Source organism: Rhynchophorus ferrugineus, unplaced genomic scaffold (genome assembly GCF_030347505.1).
Source record: "Rhynchophorus ferrugineus isolate W39M unplaced genomic scaffold, kcgeb_rfMv2 rfM8, whole genome shotgun sequence".
NCBI classification, from domain to species: domain Eukaryota; kingdom Metazoa; phylum Arthropoda; class Insecta; order Coleoptera; family Curculionidae; genus Rhynchophorus; species Rhynchophorus ferrugineus.
In genome coordinates, this window is record NW_027472587.1 from 21,842,392 (window position 1) to 21,865,519 (window position 23,128).

The window sequence follows — 23,128 nt, forward strand, 5'->3', positions numbered from 1 at the left end:
TTGCAATATCTTATAGCTTATATAAAAATTAATATAGTACCATTGAATGAATATATATATATATATATATATATATATATATATATATATATTTATGAAAAAAAGTCATCTTTTACTTCTCAGATAAAGATATAATGTTAAAGATATAAAATTCACCTTAAGTTGCGTTAGAGTTTATAATTTTTAAGACATGTAACATAAAGAAAAATATATTAACTTTTCGTAGATTTTTCATTGTATAATTTAAAAATTAATAGTCGGCTTAGTTGGCGCAGTGGTAAAGGCGACAGGGCCACCTATTGTTGCGAGTGTCGCGGGTTAGAATCCTGCTGGGGCATGGTTGTAAATTTATGTCTGTCATTGTTTAATATTTGCGATTGTCCTTAGGCCAGAGTGTAAAATCCGACATGGAAAATGAAAATGATTCCAGTTATGGCAGTAACCAGGCTGGGTAAGACGGGATGTCTTCTGGGATGATTCCTAAGTTGGTAACTCACCAGTCGGTAGGGTAGCCTTAATGTCGAGGACCGTGGTTGGGAGCCCACATTAAACGATAGGTCCAGTCCAGATAAACCCAAGTTGGTAAAGTGGAAACTTTAAAATATAAAAAAAATTGATGCTGATATAAAATTTGATATAGTAGCATTCGATTCTTTATAATATCTGTAATTTTCATTAATGTGCAATTAATTTAACAGAAATAGCAGCAAGAAAATGAATAAAGGGATGAAAATGATTTAGAAAATCACTAATTTTCGGAACTACGGAAACAGTAATGATAATATATAGTTATAAATAAGAACTTACTATGTTACTTGATCTTTTATTTGTATTTATATTTATTTATATTTATCTATATATCTATATTATTTATATTATTATTTATATTTATCTATTATTTGTATATGTTTGTTCTTTTATTGTCATTTTTTAAGTTACTCTTAAGTTATTAATTTTTAAAGTATAGGTCAGAATTTAAATTGATATTTTGACTGAATATACTTGCCTATAAATGTTGATAAAACTGTCAAATGAAAATATATTGTTATTCCCTTATTCGACATATATTCGTACATAAGTACTCACATTTCCATCAAATGCCTCCAAAAAAAATCCACTCAATTAAATGGAATCGTTTTATTCTACTCGAGTGTTATTTTCATTATTAAATGATAAAAAAACGAAAACTTTCGGGACAAAGTTCGCCCCTCGAAGCCAGAGAGAAAAAAATAAGCGAGTCCCCGAAAGCCTGTTCAGTTTTGTCTGAAAATAAACAGCCACGACCTGAAGACAGAGACATGGGAATGTCACTTATTGGTCGAGTGGGCGTCCTATTGCGATATACGGACAGAAAGAGGAAATTTCTAAGTATATTGACCCAGTTCCAGGCTCTCTCCCTATCTCCCCGATGATTTATAGAGAGTTTTTTTATCGGTTACCTTTGTACCGGTAATTTTATTTTGGCCAATAATCATTTAAAATATATGGGCTCTCTGTGGCATTGTTACAGATTGTTAATCCTAATAAGTATTAATAGCTTTTTTAAGAATATACGGGGGTGGGGCTATAATTATTGAAAACTAGAATACCATAATATTTTTGTTATACTGTTGTGTCATAATTCCTATCGATTTTTCATCAAACTAAATATTCACTACTTCGTAACTTCTACTTCAACAATAATATTTTATGAACTTATTTCAATTAAGTGATCTGTTCGAACTTTTTTAGAAGCAGTAGAAACTGGTTCTGAGCGATCAATTAGGGCTTCATGACTATCGACTGCTTCGACTGTTTTCAGTCAATAGTTCCCAACGTAGTATATGGTTAGGAAATGTGTTTCTTATGTAATATTTTCCCTAGTTCGTTAAACCCACATAACCTCTCGGTTTTTCAATCAGCTAGATTAATGATATATTGTGGAAGTGTGATGATAAAACACTGATATTAAATATGATCATAGCAGTCACGCTAATATTCAATTACTTCCTAAATATTTTGGCGCATTTTTCCACTCCATCACGAAAAGCGATTCGGAATCCGATCGAGATGGGAATCGGGACTCCCATCTCTATTCGGAGACGACTCCAGCTCCCTTCACGAGGCGTCAAACTCGAGGAACACGATAAAGTCGACATCGTCAAAGTTTCCGAAGGAGTTCGTAGGACATCTCGCGCATTCTTATACAGCTTTCCCGTATGTCCGTCCGTTTTGCTCCCGGGACCCCCCGGAGGCGACCCCCCTCCACCCACACACACACACACACAAGGCGCCCGCCGAATCGTCCTTTCCAGCTATTTTGACGGATCGAGACCGATTGCGACGTATGGGAAGAGCATTTCTTTTCGAACGGTTGGTCGAGGACGGGGAAGGCAGGAGGGAGCTAGGGGATATAAATATTATATTTCGATGTCTCGTATCAAATAGAATCGGTTTTTTTTTCGTCTCTTTTCTCGGAAATCCCGGAGATTTTCGTGCGAGTTTACTGGAGGCCGGTGAAAGGCGGAAATATGGAGAGTGGATTTTACGGTTTTGATTTTTTTGGATGTTTGGAGATTTTCAATCGATAAAATTACAACTTTTTCCCTATAAATATAATGTTACTATTGTCGAATTAAAAAAGGTTAAAATGCGTATAAAAAATGAAAAGATAAATATTGAAAATTAACAATAAGGAACTGTTTAACACAGTAAGGAGATCAGTTTCTCCTGTCCTCTCCACTTATATTTCCCAATTTCGCCAGTGTAAAGTCTGTCGTGAAGAAATAATTGAGGAAAGTAATTATTCTTCACTAAGTATGTTATTATAAAATCTTAACTTGCTGTTATTTTGAAATATGTTGGTCCTGGTAAGCCATTCCAGCGATTTTGGACGTATTTTATGTCATTGTGATGTGGTATCATTATAGATTGTGTCAATTTGATTTTAAAGAGCATTTATTAGTTATATCTCTTTTCTTCTCAGAATAGTTTTTAAAATAATAACTTTACTACATGTTTTACTTTTATTAATCCTCTACAAATAATGATTACGAAAAGAGCTGTTTCAAGAAATATATTATTATTGTTGTATATATATATATATATATATATATATATATATACATTATATATTATATATATTATAATATTATATATAATAAAGTCTGTCGTGAAGAAATAATTGAGGAAAGTAATAATTCTTCACTAATTATGTTATTATAAAATCTTAACTTGCTGTTATTTTGAAATATGTTCGTCCTGGTAAGCCATTCCAGCGATTTTGGACGTATTTTATGTCATTGTGATGTGGTATCATTATAGATTGTGTCAATTTGATTTTAAAGAGCATTTATTAGTTATATCTCTTTTCTTCTCAGAATAGTTTTTAAAATAATAACTTTACTACATGTTTTACTTTTATTAATCCTCTACAAATAATGATTACGAAAAGAGCTGTTTCAAGAAATATATTATTATTGTTGTATATATATATATATATATATATATATATACATTATATATTATATATATTATAATATTATATATAATAAAGTCTGTCGTGAAGAAATAATTGAGGAAAGTAATAATTCTTCACTAATTATGTTATTATAAAATCTTAACTTGCTGTTATTTTGAAATATGTTCGTCCTGGTAAGCCAATCCAGCGATTTTGGACGTATTTTATGTCATTGTGATGTGGTATCATTATAGATTGTGTCAATTTGATTTTAAAGAGCATTTATTAGTTATATATTTTTTCTTCTCAGAATAGTTTTTAAAATAATAACTTTACTCCATGTTTTACTTTTATTAATCCTCTACAAATAATGATTACGAAAAGAGCTGTTTCAAGAAATATATTATTATTGTTGTATATATATATATATATATATATATATATACATTATATATTATATATATTATAATATTATATATAATAAAGTCTGTCGTGAAGAAATAATTGAGGAAAGTAATAATTCTTCACTAATTATGTTATTATAAAATCTTAACTTGCTGTTATTTTGAAATATGTTCGTCCTGGTAAGCCAATCCAGCGATTTTGGACGTATTTTATGTCATTGTGATGTGGTATCATTATAGATTGTGTCAATTTGATTTTAAAGAGCATTTATTAGTTATATCTTTTTTCTTTTCAGAATAGTTTTTAAAATAATAACTTTACTCCGTGTTTTACTTTTATTACATCCTCTAAAAATAATGATTACGAAAAAAGCTGTTTCAAGAAATATATTATTATTGTTGTATATATATATATATATATATATATATATATATATATATATATATATATATATATATATATATAATTTTTGTTTAATTATTAATAATTTTTATTTAATAATAATATAATACAATTTTTTGTAACAAACAATCTAGGAAATACTTTGAAGAAGAATAGAAAATGATTAGAAATTGTAGTAACAATTCCCATGAAAATATTAGAGATCTTATCTTTTGAGTAGAAATGTATGAATTTTCTTACATATCTGATACTTTCGGCTATTACACTTAAAATCAGCAGCGTCAGCTTTTCGGGAAGACGCGAATTCCGCTTAGACAATCTCAAAATCGAACGTGAGCCTCGACGGGACACGTAAGGGTCATAAATAGGACGGGACAAGATAAAAATGTCGCCCCGTAACGAAACAAAGTCTATTTTCTGATGCCACAGGCGATTCGGGTCCTCCCCTCTCACCTGTCAGCCGCCCGCGGCAAACAAAATCATTATTCCGAGGCGGCGCCGTCGATATCCATCCTCCAGGACGTGGGGCCCGGGAAATTAATGGTCACGGCCTGCGAACATGTCGCGCTAGTTTCGCCGTCGCCGCGTCCCGAACCGAGAGGCAGAAGTGATTTTTTTCCTTCGTCGTTATTTATTGTCCGACGTAGTTCCTACCCAAGGGAGAGACAGGAAAAAAAAACAAGGTTTGATATCGTGGTGGACAAAAAAAAAGTTTAATTGACCCCGACGTGATTTGAACACGCAACCTTCTGATCTGGAGTCAGACGCGCTACCGTTGCGCCACGGAGTCCTATACCGTTTACTTTGTAAATTCTGCTTATTTATCAATTTAGTAAATAAAATCATTTTTAAATTGCTTAAATGTATCTATGGATTAATAAGTGGAACGGAAATTGTCGCATCCTTTTGCAAGAACGTAACACTCAAGAAAAAATATATGATTTAGTTTAGTTGATATTAAATTGACGCAATGGTTTACCAGTAATTGTCACGATAGTCTGCTCGAATGGATATAAAAATGTAAAATATTAGGCTAATATGCTATAAATTTAATTAATACAGTTTGGGACGTTAACATTTTGGACTTTTTATCGATGAAACCTTGAATGGATTGACCTTTCCGTCCACATAAAATTATCACGTATAGTATAAGGCATCAAGTAAAATATTTTTCCTTATTACATATCATCTTACATTATATAAACTTGATATAATCTTAATTTACAAACTGATTTATTACTACTGTTCTATTGTACTTGTATTAATATACAAACATCTATTTACCGAAAAATTAAAATAAAACTAAACTACTTGTTGCCACACAAATTTATTATGAATGGTTGTGATAGCCATATAAAATGTAAGTTACGCTAATTGTAGAAGTCTTTCGGTTCTATTATTAGAGGGTCTAATTTGACCTAACTGAAGTTTTTAATATTTGTGACATGGCAAAAATTATGACCTGATAAAAAAGATAACATTCGCAGTATATAACATCTGATAAATACAGACAGGCAAAAAAATAACAAGTAAACAGAACAGACGTGTTCAACAAGAATGATTCCCATCGGCTCATTGTCGAGTGTTTAGGATAACGAGTGTTCAGGTACCGAGGCTAGACGAAACCTGTCGGATGGTAGACCTAGTATAGGACTCCTTATGGCGCCTATAACCATTATTGTAAAGATTGCCAAGTATTGCTAAGAGAATCTTATTGAGAATGGAGAGGAAAGATATTGAATTGATTGAAGAAGAAGGAATTAAATTAGCATCAATTGAAGTAATTATTGTACTACTTGAAGTATTATTGAAAGCATAGAATTACTGTCGATATTAGCCAATCTACACCTTTCGTTAATAGTAAGTACATGCGGTTTTTTTTCAATAGATAGAGTGATTCAGGAGGAAGGTTTATATGTATAATACATGCATAATATACTAAGGCAACATTGCTAATTTTAGAGGTTTCTAACGTGATGTCGTAAATTAACCTATTTTTTTAGGCTTATTTAGCAATTAGCAAAAACGCTGCCTAACCCTACGCGTTAGATCAAATTAATGTACTACAGTATTGTACACCATAAAAAGGTCTACAAAAAAGTCCGCGATGGTATATGTTTATCTTTTAGGGATAACCCACATTAACCATTTTTATTGTTTACTTTTTACGTGAGAAAATGGCTTATTTACGAAGCTATTTTAACCAATACGGCATTAAACCTTATCGAATTAAGTACCTTAAATACAGTGTGCAATTAATATAGATCAATATGGTTCCTTACAGCATGTAAATTAAACAAATATTTTCGGAGATATTACAAATTTAAAATTTGCGTTTAAAAATGTGTAATGTAATGTAATTGTATGAATTTAGATATTCCAAAGATAGCAGGAAATCTTCATAGTAGGTATAGGGGAAGAGGAATTGTTTTACTCCAAATTTAATGCGTGCAGGCCAAGGGCAGTAATGAATGAACCAAAAATACTGGATCGATTTTAATCATGTTTTCATTGAGTGACATAGGCATATATATTTTATGCCCGTGCAAAGTCGGAGCGGGCCGCTATGTTTTTATATACAACGTTCATATTTTTTCTGTAGTGTATTTAATTTAGTATCAGCATTGCACCCGTGCGAAGCCGGGGCGGGTCGCTAGTATATATATATATATATATATATATATATATATATATATATATATATATATATATATATATATATATATATATATATATATATATATATATATATATGCGTGTTGTCCTGTAGCTATATTGCTTCCATGTTGCTGTAATTTAGCGAATATTTCGAATCACTATAATGATATAATCGGATCACTTTCTACATCCATATAATTTCAATATATATTAATAATCAGTTTGTTAATAATAAATATTCTGTTGTCTTCATTAAACATATTATTTTATTGTAAATTGAATATTATAATTATAAACCACTTTTCGCAGTATATTTTAGGTAAATAAAAAACTTTTTTACGTATTTTATTGTTATTTCGCTGCCGAATTATAAATTCGTTTGAAGTGTACTGTAATAAAAAGGGAGGAAAGGAGGAGCATTACTATCCTGTAATAACCATTTTTATTCATTCGCATTCATTGCAATCTGATTTCGTTCGATTTTAATTTGCAATTTTGCATTTCGTACATTGTCCACCTCACCCTGCGCTCTTTGTTATCGACGTCTACTTTACAATTCCTAGAACCAAACTCCTAGAATAATTCACCAGAATTTGTCGTAATTCGAAGCTGACCTCTTATATCACCCGAAGGAATGACTTGTTAATTTGTCTATTATAAATGTCTATATTATATAAAAAAGTGTTATTCCGAGAAATGTTATTTTTTTTATTATTTAATTATTACATTGTTACTAGTCGTTTCCGTCTAACCTACAATTTGTCTTTATGCTAACTTAAATCTAGGTATATAACTAGGAGGGCCCATCGGCCCTATCTCAGTCTATGGTGAAATAATGTTTATACATGTCACTGCTGAATTTTTTAATATATGCACCTTACTACACAAGATCAGATGGTTTGATTCTTTTGAGTCTGTGTCCTGTTCTGGTGGTAACCAAAAGTTGCAATATTTCAATATTCGTATGAGAATGGAGTCTTTTCTCATGCCTCCTCGCCATTCTCTTGATTTCTTGACTGACTATGGGTATCTGAAGGTCTCGATGTAAATAATCAGTCCTATAGTATTTGGGTGACCCACAGTACCTCTAAGAACTTTGTTCTGAAAAATTTGTATTTCATTTATGTTACTTTTTGCAGAACATCCCCATAATAGAACTCCGTATATCCATATAGGTTTCAATATTTGCTTATATAATAGCAATTCATTATGTACTGATAATTGTGATTTTCTTCCAATTAGCCAGTACATTTCCCTATATTTCAATTCCAGTTCTTTTATTTTTTTCTTTATATGTTCCTTCCAGCGAAGTTTTGCATTAATATTCATTCCGAGATATTTAGCGTTGTTGCTCTATGGAATAATAGTGTTATTTAATGTTATTGATGCTTGTACGGTCTGTTTATAGGTGAACTGCACATGTACATATTTACTTTCATTAATTCTTATTTTCCCAGTTTGTGTCCAATTATTTATATTGTCACTTGCCGATTGTAATTTTCGTGAGGCTTCTTCACTATTGTCTCCGATAGCTATCATCGCAGTATCATCAGCAAATGTAGCCATCGTGATATTTTCCATTTGTGGCATATCACAAGTATAAAGTAGATAAAGCATTGGTCCCAGTACAATTCCTTGTGGTACACCTGCTTTAGCTTCTTTTATTGTAGAGTAAGCTTCTTCTTGTTTGACTCTAAACACTCTGATTGTAATGTATGATTTTAATAGTTCGGTGTGTTGTTTTGGTAGCATTTTCTGTAGTTTATGAACAAGGCCTTCATGCCAAACCTTATCGAAGGCTTGTGCTACATCTAAGAATATAGCTGAGCATACTTTTTGACTGAAATGTTAATAAAACATTTTTTTAGTGCGTTGCAAATGTCTAAGAGGCATTACTCGATGAAGCTATCAATGTGGATTTGGCTTTATGCTGATCACTGCGCGAAAAAAACGATCAGGATACGAGCAAAGATACAACAATGTTATTTTCCAGTATGATAACGCTCGACCACAAAACATACATATGGACATTAAAATGGGGAGTGCTAGCCCATCTGCCGTATTCTCCAACCCTTGTTCCTTCCGATTACCCCGGTATATGCGTCGTAACCTGTGTGAGCAACGCTGCGCATTTTATGAAGATTCCAAAAATAGGTCGAATTGTGGATAGCCCCAGAAGATGCATCGTTCTTTCGAGATGGAATCCGTAAATTGCTTGAAAGATGGGAAAAAGCAGCGGCGATGGGCAATATTTTAATTAAAATACATTGTACAAAATCCTTTAAAACTAATGCATAGGCCTAGTATGAATAAGTAGCAAATTCTGAACACTTTTTTGGAATTGCTTTTCTTTAATTTCTAGAACTATGTTTAAACTTTATTTCGGTATATAATGCATATCCAAAAAATGTGATATATAGTCATTTGATTGGAAATATCAGTAGAAGTAAGCTTTATTTTTGTTCCTATAGTATTAGCTTCTTGCTTGCTATCAATGTTGAAATAAGCTTTAGGAGACAGTTTGGTTGGTGCAGTGGTAAAGACGACAGGACGGTTCACCTACTGTTGCGATAGTCGCGGGTTGGAATCCTGCTGGGACATGGTCGTAAATGTATGTTTGTATTGTTTAATATCTGTGATTGTCCTAGACAAGAGTGTAAAATCAGTATCCAGGCTGAGATGATTTCTAAGTTGGTCGCTAGGCTTAATGCCGAGGACCGGTGTTCGGAGCCCACGTTAAACTGTAGGTCCAGTCCAGATAAACTTTCGTTGGCAAAAAGGAGGGAGAAAAAAACTTCAGGAAAATCTTCAGGCTAGAAAAGTTTAGAAAATTAAAAATCGGCAACAACTACGATCACGAGAATGCGAAAGCGAGAGTACGAGCGCGCCCTCGCAGGAAAAGTAGAAATAGATCAGCGGCGAATGCGTGGCCTCGGGCCGCGAGCTATTGTTGCCGTTGTTTTGCCGCCGCTTCGCCTTTATTAATCGGCGCCCGTATCGAATGGTTGCGGGAAACGTTACGAGCTCGCGAATCGTCCCGATCGACTATTAATCACGGGCGGCGGCGTCTCGCGCAAGAAACAATCAGTTAAGAAAGGGCGGCGAGGGAGGTGAGGTGAGGCAGCGCCGCCGCCACCGCGGCAGCTCGACTATCCGATGTTCCTTTTGTCTCTCCCCAAATCGGTTCATAAATTTCCGAGCTTATCTTTATTAATACCCCACACCCAGGTTTCCGACTGTCTCGCCAATACCCCCCTCCCCCCTGCTCACTCGCCGTGGTGCTGTTGAATAACGACGTAGTTCGACGAAGTACTTCACCGGCCAGTGCCAATTAATTCGAATCGAGTAGTTAAACGATTGTACGCGTTTGATTGGCGGTAATATCATCATCAAAAGTCATCCGTAACCAATAAACTGAACGCTCCTGCAGCTTTACCTATTTGGTTTGTAACGTCGGTTGTGAACTGATAGAGATAACCGAGCAATATAAAGGATATCTCATTCCCTTTAAGTCCCAAATTCATACAGCGCAATTTCGTTAAGAAGTCAAAATAGACTAGCTACAGTACGTTTTATCATGTGACAAGAGGCCGTTAAAATTCAGTAGCTATTAACTTGATAGTCGTCAAAAAGCTTAATATGTATTCTTTTTATCATTTTTTAACTAGAAAATGCAAGCTATATTGAAAATAATTCTGGAAATAGCACTATGATCAGAAAACATCATATTCAGTATCGATATGCTATAATTTTCGTTCAAATAATAGCAGGTTAATATAAAGTTCAGATATTATAAAGAATTTTACGGTGAATCGAATGGTAGTATAACAATTTTTATACAACTCATAATTTTTAAGTCATACAATGAAAAATGGACTTGTCTATGGCTCATTTTTTAAAAATTACTACCCTCTAAAGTAATGCAAAATGGATTTTCGTTTATTTCATCCCCAAATACCTATATTTCAATAATTGTATCTTTATCCCAAAGCTAAAAGAAATCGGCACTTTTTCCATACATGTATAGTCGATTTTTTACCATTTTCACCTCTTCTGTTGTCATTTTCATTCAAATAATGACAGGTTAACGAAACCTGCAAAGATTATAAAGAATTTTATACCCTACCAAATGAAAACCTACCAAACGCGATGAAAAACGTATTTTAAAAAAATGAACGAGTATTTTCTATTATAAAGGATTATAACTATGCGGAATCGAATGGTAGTATAGCCATTTTATTACTTTCTATAGTTTTTAAGTTATACGATGAAATGTGTATTTTTTAAAAATTACGTAGATGTTAGTTTACCTCTCATATCTTTCAAAATATTAATTCTACGGCAATTTAATATGGATATTTATTGGTATTTTTAATGTTTTATCTTTATCTGCATGATTAAATATTTTATATTTCCATATTTACATTAATTTCCCTTGGTTTTTTAATTGTATAATGAATGAATCTTTAATAAAGAAACCAAGTAATCTAAACTTCATTTAGGACGATTGTTTTTAAGATATATGAGGTAATTTGAAATCTTTTAAACTTAAAAACTATATATATATATATATATATATATATATATATATATATATAGAAAATTTACACTAATAGCACTAATTTTTGCTTTATACAAGCATATAAATGACATCAATCAATTATTTACAATATTTCCAGGTATAATATTTACTTAGAATCCTCCGCGAACGCTACGATAGCATCAGAACCCCATCCTAACCGTGGACCTCTTCCCTTTCCACCCCACTTAGCAATCCAATCGTCGACAATTGATAGTTCTCGTTGTGGTGTACGAATCGAAGAGACCCCCCGCCCGGTGCCCCGTTAAAGATTGATGGTTCTATTTTCTCTAGAAAGCGGCAGGAAACAAAAGGGTCCGCAGCGAAGTGGGAGCGGCACCTCCTGCCGCGCCGTCGAAAAAAATGGGCTCTATTATCTGAGGTCGAAAGTTGTTTGTACCTTTTTTCTCGTTTTTTCCTCTCCCGTTCTTTAGGGCCAGTGTTCTCGCTCATTGTTCGCCCGAGCTGGAGAACATGGACGGTGTCGGTGCGTGCGTGCGTGCGGCCCATTTGGACGCGAAACTATTTCGATTCGTTGGAAGTCGTCGACTGTTTGGAGGACGTTGGCCGGCGAAAAGCGCGTTTAGCTGGGATGAAAAGGATTTACGGGAAGATTAGCGAAAGAGCAATCTTTAAAATTAAAGGCACAAAACCTAGACGATTTGCAGTCCCCTAGATGTGTTCGTTTAGTTCTTTTTTAAAGTAATACAATGAAGTTTTCAAAAAAAAATCGTGAAAATTTACAAGTTTGGGCTATTTTCAAACTTTTTACCATCATTTCCGTTCACGTGATTGCAGGTCAATGGAAATTGCAGAGATTATGAAGAATTTTACGCTGAATCGAATGCTACTATATCAATTTCTATGCAACCTATATTTTTCAAGTTATGCAGTAAAAAGTGTAATTTCGAAAAATGGTTGAATATTAGTTTACGTCACATAGCTTAAAAACTATACACTCTACAGCAATTTAATATGGATTTTCGTTTCTTACGCCTTCAAATGCATATATTCTCAGACTATTACCGTTATCCGAGAGATGAAACAATTTGCCACTTTTTCCATATATATAGTCGTGAAAATTTACGATTTTGGGCTATTTTCACACTTTTTACCATCATTTCCGTTCACGTGATTGCAGGTCAATGGAAATTGCAGAGATTATGAAGAATTTTACGCTGAATCGAATGCTACTATATCAATTTCTATGGAACCTATATTTTTCAAGTTATGCAGTAAAAAGTGTAATTTCGAAAAATGGTTGAATATTAGTTTACGTCACATAGCTTAAAAACTATACACTCTACAGCAATTTAATATGGATTTTCGTTTCTTACGCCTTCAAATGCATATATTCTCAGACTATTACCGTTATCCGAGAGATGAAAAAATTTGCCACTTTTTCCATATATATAGTCGTGAAAATTTACGATTTTGGGCTATTTTCACACTTTTTACCATCATTTCCGTTCACGTGATTGCAGGTCAATGGAAATTGCAGAGATTATGAAGAATTTTACGCTGAATCAAATGCTACTATATCAATTTCTATGGCACCTATATTTTTCAAGTTATGCAGTAAAAAGTGTAATTTCGAAAAATGGTTGAATATTAGTTTACGTCACATAGCTTAAAACCTATACACTCTACAGCAATTTAATATGGATTTTCGTTTCTTACGCCTTCAAATGCATATATTCTTAGACTATTACCGTTATCCGAGAGATGAAAAAATTTGCCACTTTTTCCATATATATAGTCGTGAAAATTTACGATTTTCGGCTATTTTCACACTTTTTACCATCATTTCTGTTCACGTGATTGCAGGTCAATGGAAATTGCAGAGATTATGAAGAATTTTACGCTGAATCGAATGCTACTATATCAATTTCTATGCAACCTATATTTTTCAAGTTATGCAGTAAAAAGTGTAATTTCAAAAAATGGTTGAATATTAGTGTACGTCACATAGTTTAAAAACTATACACTCTACAGCAATTTAATATGGATTTTCGTTTCTTACGCCTTCAAATGCATATATTCTTAGACTATTACCGTTATCCGAGAGATGAAAAAATTTGCCACTTTTTCCATATATATAGTCGTGAAAATTTACGATTTTCGGCTATTTTCACACTTTTTACCATCATTTCCGTTCACGTGATTGCAGGTCAATGGAAATTGCAGAGATTATGAAGAATTTTACGCTGAATCGAATGCTACTATATCAATTTCTATGCAACCTATATTTTTCAAGTTATGCAGTAAAAAGTGTAATTTCGAAAAATGGTTGAATATTAGTTTACGTCACATAGTTTAAAAACTATACACTCTACAGCAATTTAATATGGATTTTCTTTTCTTACGCCTTCAAATGTATATATTCTGAGGGTTTTGCCTTTACCCAAGAATTTTAAAAAAGCGTCACCTTTTCCATATATATAGACGTTTATATTTAGGATTTTTTAAATCATATTTAAGTTTTTTAATATCTGTAACTATCCAAAAACTATGTCCTTTTTTTAATTGATTGTTTTTTTAATTTGATGAGCCTTTGTTCTTTCTACGACACTCTGTAAATGATTGAGTGATATTTCGTGGGGACCCTGAGGTAAGTGTCGAACCGAACAGCTCGATTAATTCGTTTTATTTTTCCTGGGCATAAAATCGACGAGAGCCCCCCAGAGAGCAATCACACAAACAAAAAGCAGGAATCCTTTTTCCACCATCGGTCGCTCTATCTCGCCCACGCACCCTCCTGCCCCCTCCCGACTCCCGTTTACGTGTCAGCTTTCGCCACCTCCATCGCTGCCCCGGCTATAAATCACGATACAGATGGCGCTGTGCACCAGCAATGACGTCTATTGACAGGCGACACGGGGGAACATGTCACGCTGTTAACTAATGGTGCCCAGAGGTGGGGTCGTGTGGTGGGCGGGGGGACGAAGGCGAAAGGCCCGGCGAGGTCAACGGGTTAGGGGGTAAAAAATATTTTTTTCCGAACTGATTTATAGGACACCAATGGGAAATATACAACTTGCATTTGTTTTCCGCTGTTCTGGATGATGAGAAGGGAGGCTATGTTTATACATATTGGGGATAAAGTCTTTCCTGTAGTGTATCTCTAATAACACTTGTTAAATGAAGCTATACTAGAGCGCGTTTAAAAAATAAAGATCAATGAAGCGCTCTAGATAATATGCTACTTGTTTACAAACAGGTCAATTGAAAAGTCCCCGGCCTACCATAGTAAACCACATTTTTGGGCAAAATTAGTTTTTTTATTCAACATAATTCCCTTCAAGGGTGGTACACTGATTCTAGCGACCGTCCAACTTTTTAATACCATTTTGTAGTACTATTTGTCATTTTCTTCTAAACAGGCTTCATTCGACGAAAATGTCTTCGCAGCGAGCATTCTTTTGATATCTGAGAACAGGAAATGGTGGTTGGGGGTCAAATCTGGAGAATACGGTGGATGAGGAAGCAATTCGAGCCCAATTCATCGATTTTTGCCATCATTTTCACTGACTTGTGACACGGTGCATTGCCTTGTTCTTTTTCTTTCTTTCTTCTTCTTCAAATGCTTGCGATTTCGATTTCGTCCTTCAAACGGTCCAATAACATTATGTAATAGTCGCTATTGATGGTCCTTCCTTTCTCAAAGTTATCAGTGAAAATTATTCCATGTGCATCCCAAAATACAGTCGCCATAACATTGCCAGCCGACTGTGGCGTATTCCCACGCTTTGGAGCGGGTTCATCGTGTGCAGTCCACCCGGATGACTGTCGATTGGACTTCAGAATGAAATTATGGAGCCATGTTTCATCCATTGTTACATATTGATGCAAAAACTCGGATTTATTACGCTTAATCATCTTCAAACACTGCTCCGAATCATCAACTCGTTGTTGTTTTTGGTCAAACGTGAGCTCGCGCGGCACTCACTTTACACATAGCTTGCTCATACCCAAATATTCGTGAGTAATATGATGTACACGTTCAGTTGATATCTTTAGGGTATCTGCTATTTCACTCAGTTTTCGTCGGTAATAACCTCTTTTGGATATCCACTGCGTTCACCATGTTCGGTGCTCATTTTACCACCTCTAAACTTAGTATACCAATCCTTAATGGTTGATTTTCCTGGGGCAGTATCCGGTAACTCGGCATCAAGCCAAGTTTTTCCTTGGACTGTATTTTTTCCTTTCAAAAAGCAATATTTTATCAACACACGAATTTCCTTTTTATCAATTTTTGCCACAATAACAAAAGTTGCTTCACTCAAACAGTTATAATTCACAAACTAATGATCCAACAGCTGTCAAATTTATATACGCATCTTTTGAGGGTTAGGGCCAACTAAAAAATATATGGATATAAATCTAGTAGCGCCATCTATGTGTCAGGACGGGGACTTTCAATTAACTGTTATTACTTAATTACTAGTAATTACTATTTTGGATCGCTAGTTTTTTGATTATCGACTGTTTCGACTGTTTTCAGTCGATAGTTCCCAATGCTACAAATAAGCTTAAAATAACTACGTCATCTCTCACTTGACATTTTTTGTTTAAATTTTGATTGATATCATCCAAACCCATTCATACAAGATACACATAGGTAGGTGTAAACATTTGCGTAGGTTCCGGGCCGCTGCTGGTGTTGCCTGGACCCAGGATTGTTTCCTGGAGGATCGAATTACCAGACGGTTAACGTTTGTTGTCCGACCGTTCGCCACACGGCGGGGCGCGAAGAGGGGGGACGGTGGGCGGCGACGGGCGTCCGTAGAATCCCGGGCTCAGGTGGTCAGTTTGCGGTCCCGGGGCTGGTGTAAATAGATTATCTGAGGGTCCGCCGGTCAACGAAAGTTATCTCCGGAATCTCGACTAAGATTTAAGGTCCGTAATGAGGTCTTGACCTTGTCCCGCGTCGCCTCATTGAACGTCCGAAGACTAAACGGCTTAGGGTCGATTCCGTGAAAGGAAACTGTGATTTTTCGATAAACAGAATCCGTATTTTCGGTCGAGCAGTGTCTTTATAGTAGTTGTGACAAAGAATCGCCGAAGTAATAATGTAGAGCTAGTGATCGCCCTGTAGACGAAATTCGACCACATTATATTAAATTAATCATGTTTCTCACACAATAGAGTTAAAATGATATGTTATTAAAACTTGTTTTCATGACATTTTCAGTATAAGATCAGAAATGTATTTGATACTAACAACTATCACTCATTAACATTTTTTTTAATTTCATTTAGTTAAATTTAATTTCCATTACCTTTCAATAATTTACACGTTATTAATTAGTGTAAATTACTAAGTCTGAAATATTATACAGTTCAGTATAACATGAATTATTATACTGAACATTATAACAAAATATCGTAAGTAAGATTATATTCAGAAGTGCAACAACTTCAGAGCATCAGATATAAGTTTAGGGTAAATGATGTGGCTCGGTGAATGGAGGTAAAACGAAATAAAACAGTGGTGTTTACATTATGGGACCGTTATTTATTGTCTATATAAAAAATGTGAAAAATACAATTAGATATAACGGATGGCAGCGGTGTTACCTGGAGACGAGGCTTGGGTAGTCCATGGTGGCACGTCTAAACCAAACTATGGTTGAGCACAGAATGAAATGAAATACTCTTCAATAACATCCCAGATAAACGTCTCGGGGTTACCGCCAGCTATTCGTTATCGGGTTCTAGTTGGTGCTGCTGGCACCCCGCCTTTGTTCAACATCTGGGATTATATTTCTGGGTATTTTGTAGACCGTTATTCCACGATGTTAAATTCGACATGCCCCAAGGTTGCTACATAAGTATACATGATCTCTCTTTACTTTTAGGTCATAAAGATAAATATGTTTAATAATTTTGAAATTAATATTCGAAAGTAACACAAAATCTTAAATAACGCTGTTTAAAATTAAATAATTTCGCTTAATACTGTTTCAACATACTCATTTTCCCTATTAATATCCCTACAAATGTAAAATTTATTGACTCGTCTGTAGTACGTTATCAGATTGTGATTTTAAAAGTTATGCCTCCGTGGTTGAATAACATACAATAGAAACGACGAATAATCTACCGTATAAGAGTTGGAGCGAGCTGGCAGCGCTTTATTCATAGTCGCGTTATTTAGACTTCAAACACTTAGTTTTAACGGACACTATACTTTATTTTATTTTGTAAACTTATTAAAAAAACCTAACTCTAGCGAGATTCGATCCTAGGACGTTATTGTCGGCGAGCTAAAGTCTTATTAACCCGCACTGCTATTCCCAAGGTTTATTTATATATTTTGTGTCGCCGATTTGACGGCCATTCTTGGTTGCTTGATTTGCGCATTTTTCGTTCTATTGGAATATATTTATTTTTAGCGCATATTACTAAAAAATTTTGGGCCTAAAAGTTCTTCCTCCGTATAAGCTTTAACCGTGCCAAATTTCAAGCAACTTGGTGCTCCCGTTCTTATCCAAAAGGGCGCCAATATTCTCACTAAACTGATTTATATATTGATAGAGAGATTAATTGAAATGAATTTTCATATTAAGTCAAATACCAAGCAGCAACTTCCTGACGTCACGATTTTGCTCCAACTTGTTGCCTTATTTTGCTTATTTCGATATCATTTTAGCCAGTTATCTGATATTTTGTAAATAGAAAATCACTTATGTGCTACCAAAAGTGCTAAACATATTATAAGGATATAAGGCTTCATCAGTTCATATTTGCCAAAAGTGAACCAATTTAAATTTGCCAAAGATCAACTTGAGGTTTGGCTTTGGTTTTTTTATATCTTGGTTTTCTTGGGCTCGAATAAATTTTAAAATGTTAAAACCATTATCTATATTTAATTTAAGGTACAATATACAATTGAAATTTCCACGTAAATATACATTTTATCTTTATTAATGGCTTATGTACATATAACCTCTTTACTATATCATATTGCTTTGGTAATAGGATGCTAAGGTGTCTAAACACAACCAAATAGCATCTCGATAAAATTCGAGTCGTCATTTTTGTATATTTTTCATTCGAAATTTAAATTTAATGTTGCGTAAAATGATGCAGTCGTCAGTCATCATGCCTCTTGTTTAATGAGTCTTTCTGTTTTTTTCCAATAGAATTTTGGGGCAGTAACATTTTCTGTATCTGGTTCCCGGGTTGTTCGACTACAAGTGTCATTAGAATCCCAATCGTAAACGATACAACGACATCTATTAAATATGAGGCAATCTGAAAGAATTAATGAATAGTTAATCCAATGTTAGTAAAGCAATCAAATACATTACTATGGTAATTCGATGGATTTCAACCAGCTCCGTCATTCTGGAATATTTAAGTAAGATTATTCCAAAATGGAAGACGTAAGTGCAAAACGTGAAATTTCCCAGGGACACCACAAACTTGTTTTCAAATATGCTGGCAACGCGACCTACAAGAATTCTACTTATGCAGCCAATGCTGCAGTATTTGTAAGAATATCACTTCAGTACCTCTTAAAATCCCTCGAGACATCACATAAATACCACATGCTATTCCCAGACTGTACAGCGGCTTTAAAAGGGGACCAACCATAGCAGCTCCTAACTTATCAAACTGGACCAGTCCTAAAAATACTGTCATAATAGGCAACGTCGAGAAAACCAAGACCAAACGTCGCTCCCATTTCTACAACATTTATCATGCCACACTGTACATCACCATCGATATTACCTCCACCTCAATCATTGTGCAGTTCTTCCTGTTGTAGTAAAGATAACCGAAGAGCACTCCGATTAAACTCGAACCCCAATTTACCGAAAATCCAAAGTAGGCCTGGTCCAGAGCTAGATTGTTGAAAAAGACGGATGTCTTGGCCCCTCTGGCACTTTCAATAGATTTACATCAAGATATTTTTTATATACTTACTCCAAATCAATTCTGTATAGGACCGGAAAATCGTTGGAATAGAACATCCAGAGGTTTCTGATATAGAAGAACGTGCTTACACCGGAAACTGTCTTTATAAAACTCCATTTATACTTCAGGATCACGTAGAGCATCACCATATTGAAGACATAATATTGGGTGTCGATAGATATCGACCATAATCCCGGATTACACTGAAGCAGTAAAACGCTGAAGAGAAATATAAAAACGTATTTTTGATACGGACCATTTCGTTGAATGACACCATGTTGGCAACATGGAGAATAGTCATCCACCAATGTCGTCTGCAGCCCTCGTTGAGTATGTTAAAAATCTCGAGGGTCTGGGGCCCTCGACAGAATAGTGACATATGATTTGTTGTAGCGAAAACCATTACAGATAACGCTGGGAGAAATCTGCAAACGTAAAGGATATTAATTGCAATCTACCGAATCGAAAAATTACGAATTGATGCCAAAACCTAGAAAAAGACAACTCATACCAATACCTGAAAAATCTATTGACGAACATGCGAGCTATATCGCCCAGACTAAAACATCCATTTCTTTTATGTAACTCCAGAATTTTATTGGTCATTATCCAAGCAGAAATAACAAAAAAGGGCTGAACGACCACCATAAAATGACTAGTGAGAAAATAGGATTCTAGAGACGGCGAAATCTGAAAAAAAAACACTTTTTTAAAACAATTAATATTCAAGAATCACAAACCTCTTCCATATAATCGGGATTCTTTATATATATAGTCGCCCAAAATAAAATACAATGGCATGCTATCACTAGACAAGTGTGGTATGTCCTGAAACCTTGCATGGATAATAATCTTTGGAAATCAGGATCCTTTCTGCCAAACAAGGCACGATAATTATATTTTAATGATATAAACCGATGCCATGAATCTGTAAAGTGATGAAAACAATCAATATTTATAATAATTTAATATATACCAATTTACTTTTACTCTCTTCTTGATCAAACACGTCCTTATAAGTAGCATAACCTACCAAACATAGATATAGCCCGAATAATATCCTAAAAAAAAACAAAATGTAACATATTACGCAGAGAATTGCATGTTTCCTTTACTTCAACTAAGTTCTTACTAATTATGAACGAAGGAAAACAGAAAACTTTTAATTTACTCTCGTTTTTGCGCTACAAAATAGATGTATTTTTTAGTTTAAAGAAAATTGACAGTTAATAATTACATATGCCAACAACATTTAAAGTAACTGTTGAAAAAATATCTACGAAGTATTTTGTAGATTCTCTTGCAAGATACTTAGAGAAGTGTATTAAAAGTGGCTGGTATTTCTAATAAATATTTCAAAATATATCATGAGGGAAACAGATTTTATTAAGTAACGTAATAATCTATATATTAATCGTAAAGCCTAAAATGTTTGTATAATTTGCGCTACAAGTACATAAATTCCATTAAAACGAAATACGCCTAAATTAGGCTACCAGTAATAGCCACCACGCGGTTCCGGGGACAGTCATATCGTTATACTAGAGGCAATTCTAAAGGTTATTGAGATTTTTCTGCAAATTTTAGTAGTATTAACTTCTGATTCATTTCAGGTTTTTTTAGTAAATGTATTTCTTAATAACGCACTAACCGAATACAGCAGATATAAATACGTTAATTTGTTAGTTGTTAGTTCCCACGTGGGACATGATACATAGTAGAAGACAGTAGACAAACGCAAGCCATAGAAAACAAATTAATGATGAGCTATCTGCAAGCGTGAGATTCAAGAGTGGAATAAATACGCAAAGAACGATGCAATTTTATTTAAAAATCTAGGTAAAAAAATATTATTTTTATCAATATGTATTTTAGATGAGAAATATGGATAAAAGAGAAAGGATATATGTTAAAATGGAACTAACTACATAATTTACATAGATGGAACACATAGGACATTAATACTAAATTTGTAAACATTTTAAGGCATTGATAAATATTAAGGTGTTTAACAATTAATGTTATAAGATATGTGACTATATTACATTTTATTGTTTGAACTTTCAATTATTTTAATTACTTACTTTATACAACTAAGTTTTAAAACATTAATAGTCAATTTAATGAGTTAATGACGTAATTAAATTACTTTAATATGTATTTCTAAATTGTAAAAACATATTACCTAATCGTATTCAATATATTCAAAGACAAGAATAAAATACTTCATTTATTATTACTTTATATATTCTTCATTAATACTTATAGTTGATGCCCTGAAATTGCTACAGTTCTGAAAATAATTTTGTTTATGGTACTATGTTGTAAATAATGTTCAGTAGTGTAGTAATGCAAACGTATAAATACATATTGGTTATTGACACGTAGTGGAAATTAGATTGAATAAAATTCAAAATTAAAATTAATATTTTAATATATTTTAATATAGACTTATCACTAGTGATCACTAGTCATCATAACTGATACAAGATTATCTACTCACACTGTTGTTATTTGTAGAGTTGTAAAAATTCTTTTGTCGTCACAATCCACATTTATTATCGTTCCGTTTATCTGGAACCCTTTTAGTTCAACTTTTAATTTATCGTCGATATAAAATCTTCGCAAATCTTCCCTTAGGTGAGATGGCACACATACACCTCGATGTATTTTCGAACGATTATAGGTCATATCAAGATGCTGTCAATATATTACGCATCATCATCCGGTAGTATTACAGCAAAGGCTTTATATTACCTGAAATGGAACTGGCACTTTGTTTTCACCCAGCGTTATCTCCACGTTCACCATACAGAAAGAGTTGTTGCGGGTTTCCATACATTTTGTATAGTTCTCTATGTGAAATATATCCGGATAGACTGTCGAGCACGATGATATTTCGAAAAACACAAAAATTATGAACACAAACACCTCCATAGTCTTTCTGAAGCGCCTGAAATTACAAATAATATTATTTAATATGTCAATAAATGCTTGTCTGATATAAATTGTTTAATAGTGTGTCTGTTGGCCTGATATCACCAAGCTGTTGATTAAAAATTGTTAAATCGATTTCCGAACTTTTTTATATCTAAATTACAAGGTATAATTAATTAATAAAAAGAATTGGTTGTAACATAATTAATCATAAAAGCTGACACACAGACAAACACGAGGACAAACTGTGATCTGTTTTTCTTATAATAATCCTATGAAATGGCCTAGTAGCTGAATAACATTAATAAATTAAGTCGAAAACATTTAGCATCATCACAATTTTTAAAAAATACCGATGAATGATGATAATTCTTATTTTGATAGTTATATCATGATGGTACGCCATTTGTCATTCAAATTCGACTATAATCTAACGTAGTTAACGCAGGTTAATTGTTTTATTTTTAAATATTTTCATATCCACGACATTTTATATCATAACACATTTTTTTGTAGTTACTAGTTTGAATGAAATGCATTCAATGCCATTATTCAGAAACATATATATTTTATATATAAAAAACTTACCGTATAACATCGAGTAAATACCAAGTCACTTAGATTTGCACTGTTTCAAACAATGCACCTTCATACTATTAATCTTACAAGGTTTTTCAATTCTACAAATTGTTGAAACCTACTGAAATCACTAGCTATGTTGACGGCAATTTCTACCTCGTTCTAAATGTTACATATCTATGAATACTAATATATTTATT

The 23,128-nt window shown here is 33.7% G+C and overlaps 1 protein-coding gene and 1 non-coding gene across 3 annotated transcripts; both read right to left on the bottom strand.

Moving 5' to 3' along the window:
• Window positions 1-4,964: 4,964 nt before the first annotated feature.
• Window positions 4,965-5,036, bottom strand: TRNAW-CCA (transfer RNA tryptophan (anticodon CCA)). Its single transcript has one exon. It is a non-coding gene; the product is annotated as a tRNA-Trp (tRNA).
• A 13,358-nt stretch (window positions 5,037-18,394) lies between these two features.
• On the bottom strand, window positions 18,395-23,078 carry LOC143201568 (uncharacterized). Of its 2 annotated transcripts, XM_076412695.1 has the most exons (12): window positions 22,938-23,078; window positions 22,170-22,365; window positions 21,916-22,112; window positions 20,397-20,473; window positions 20,153-20,340; window positions 19,930-20,102; window positions 19,669-19,837; window positions 19,422-19,615; window positions 19,233-19,374; window positions 19,007-19,181; window positions 18,803-18,945; window positions 18,395-18,746 (listed from the first exon to the last, which is right to left on the bottom strand). In XM_076412695.1, the coding sequence occupies exons 2-12, from the start codon at window positions 22,347-22,349 to the stop codon at window positions 18,585-18,587; spliced, it is 1,800 nt and encodes a 599-aa protein (XP_076268810.1). In that variant the 5' UTR covers window positions 22,350-22,365; window positions 22,938-23,078; the 3' UTR covers window positions 18,395-18,584. The 2 variants fall into 2 exon arrangements, with proteins under 2 accessions (XP_076268810.1, XP_076268811.1); XM_076412696.1 differs by lacking the exon at window positions 18,395-18,746 and having other exon boundaries at window positions 18,819-18,956.
• Between the last annotated feature and the right edge of the window lie 50 nt (window positions 23,079-23,128).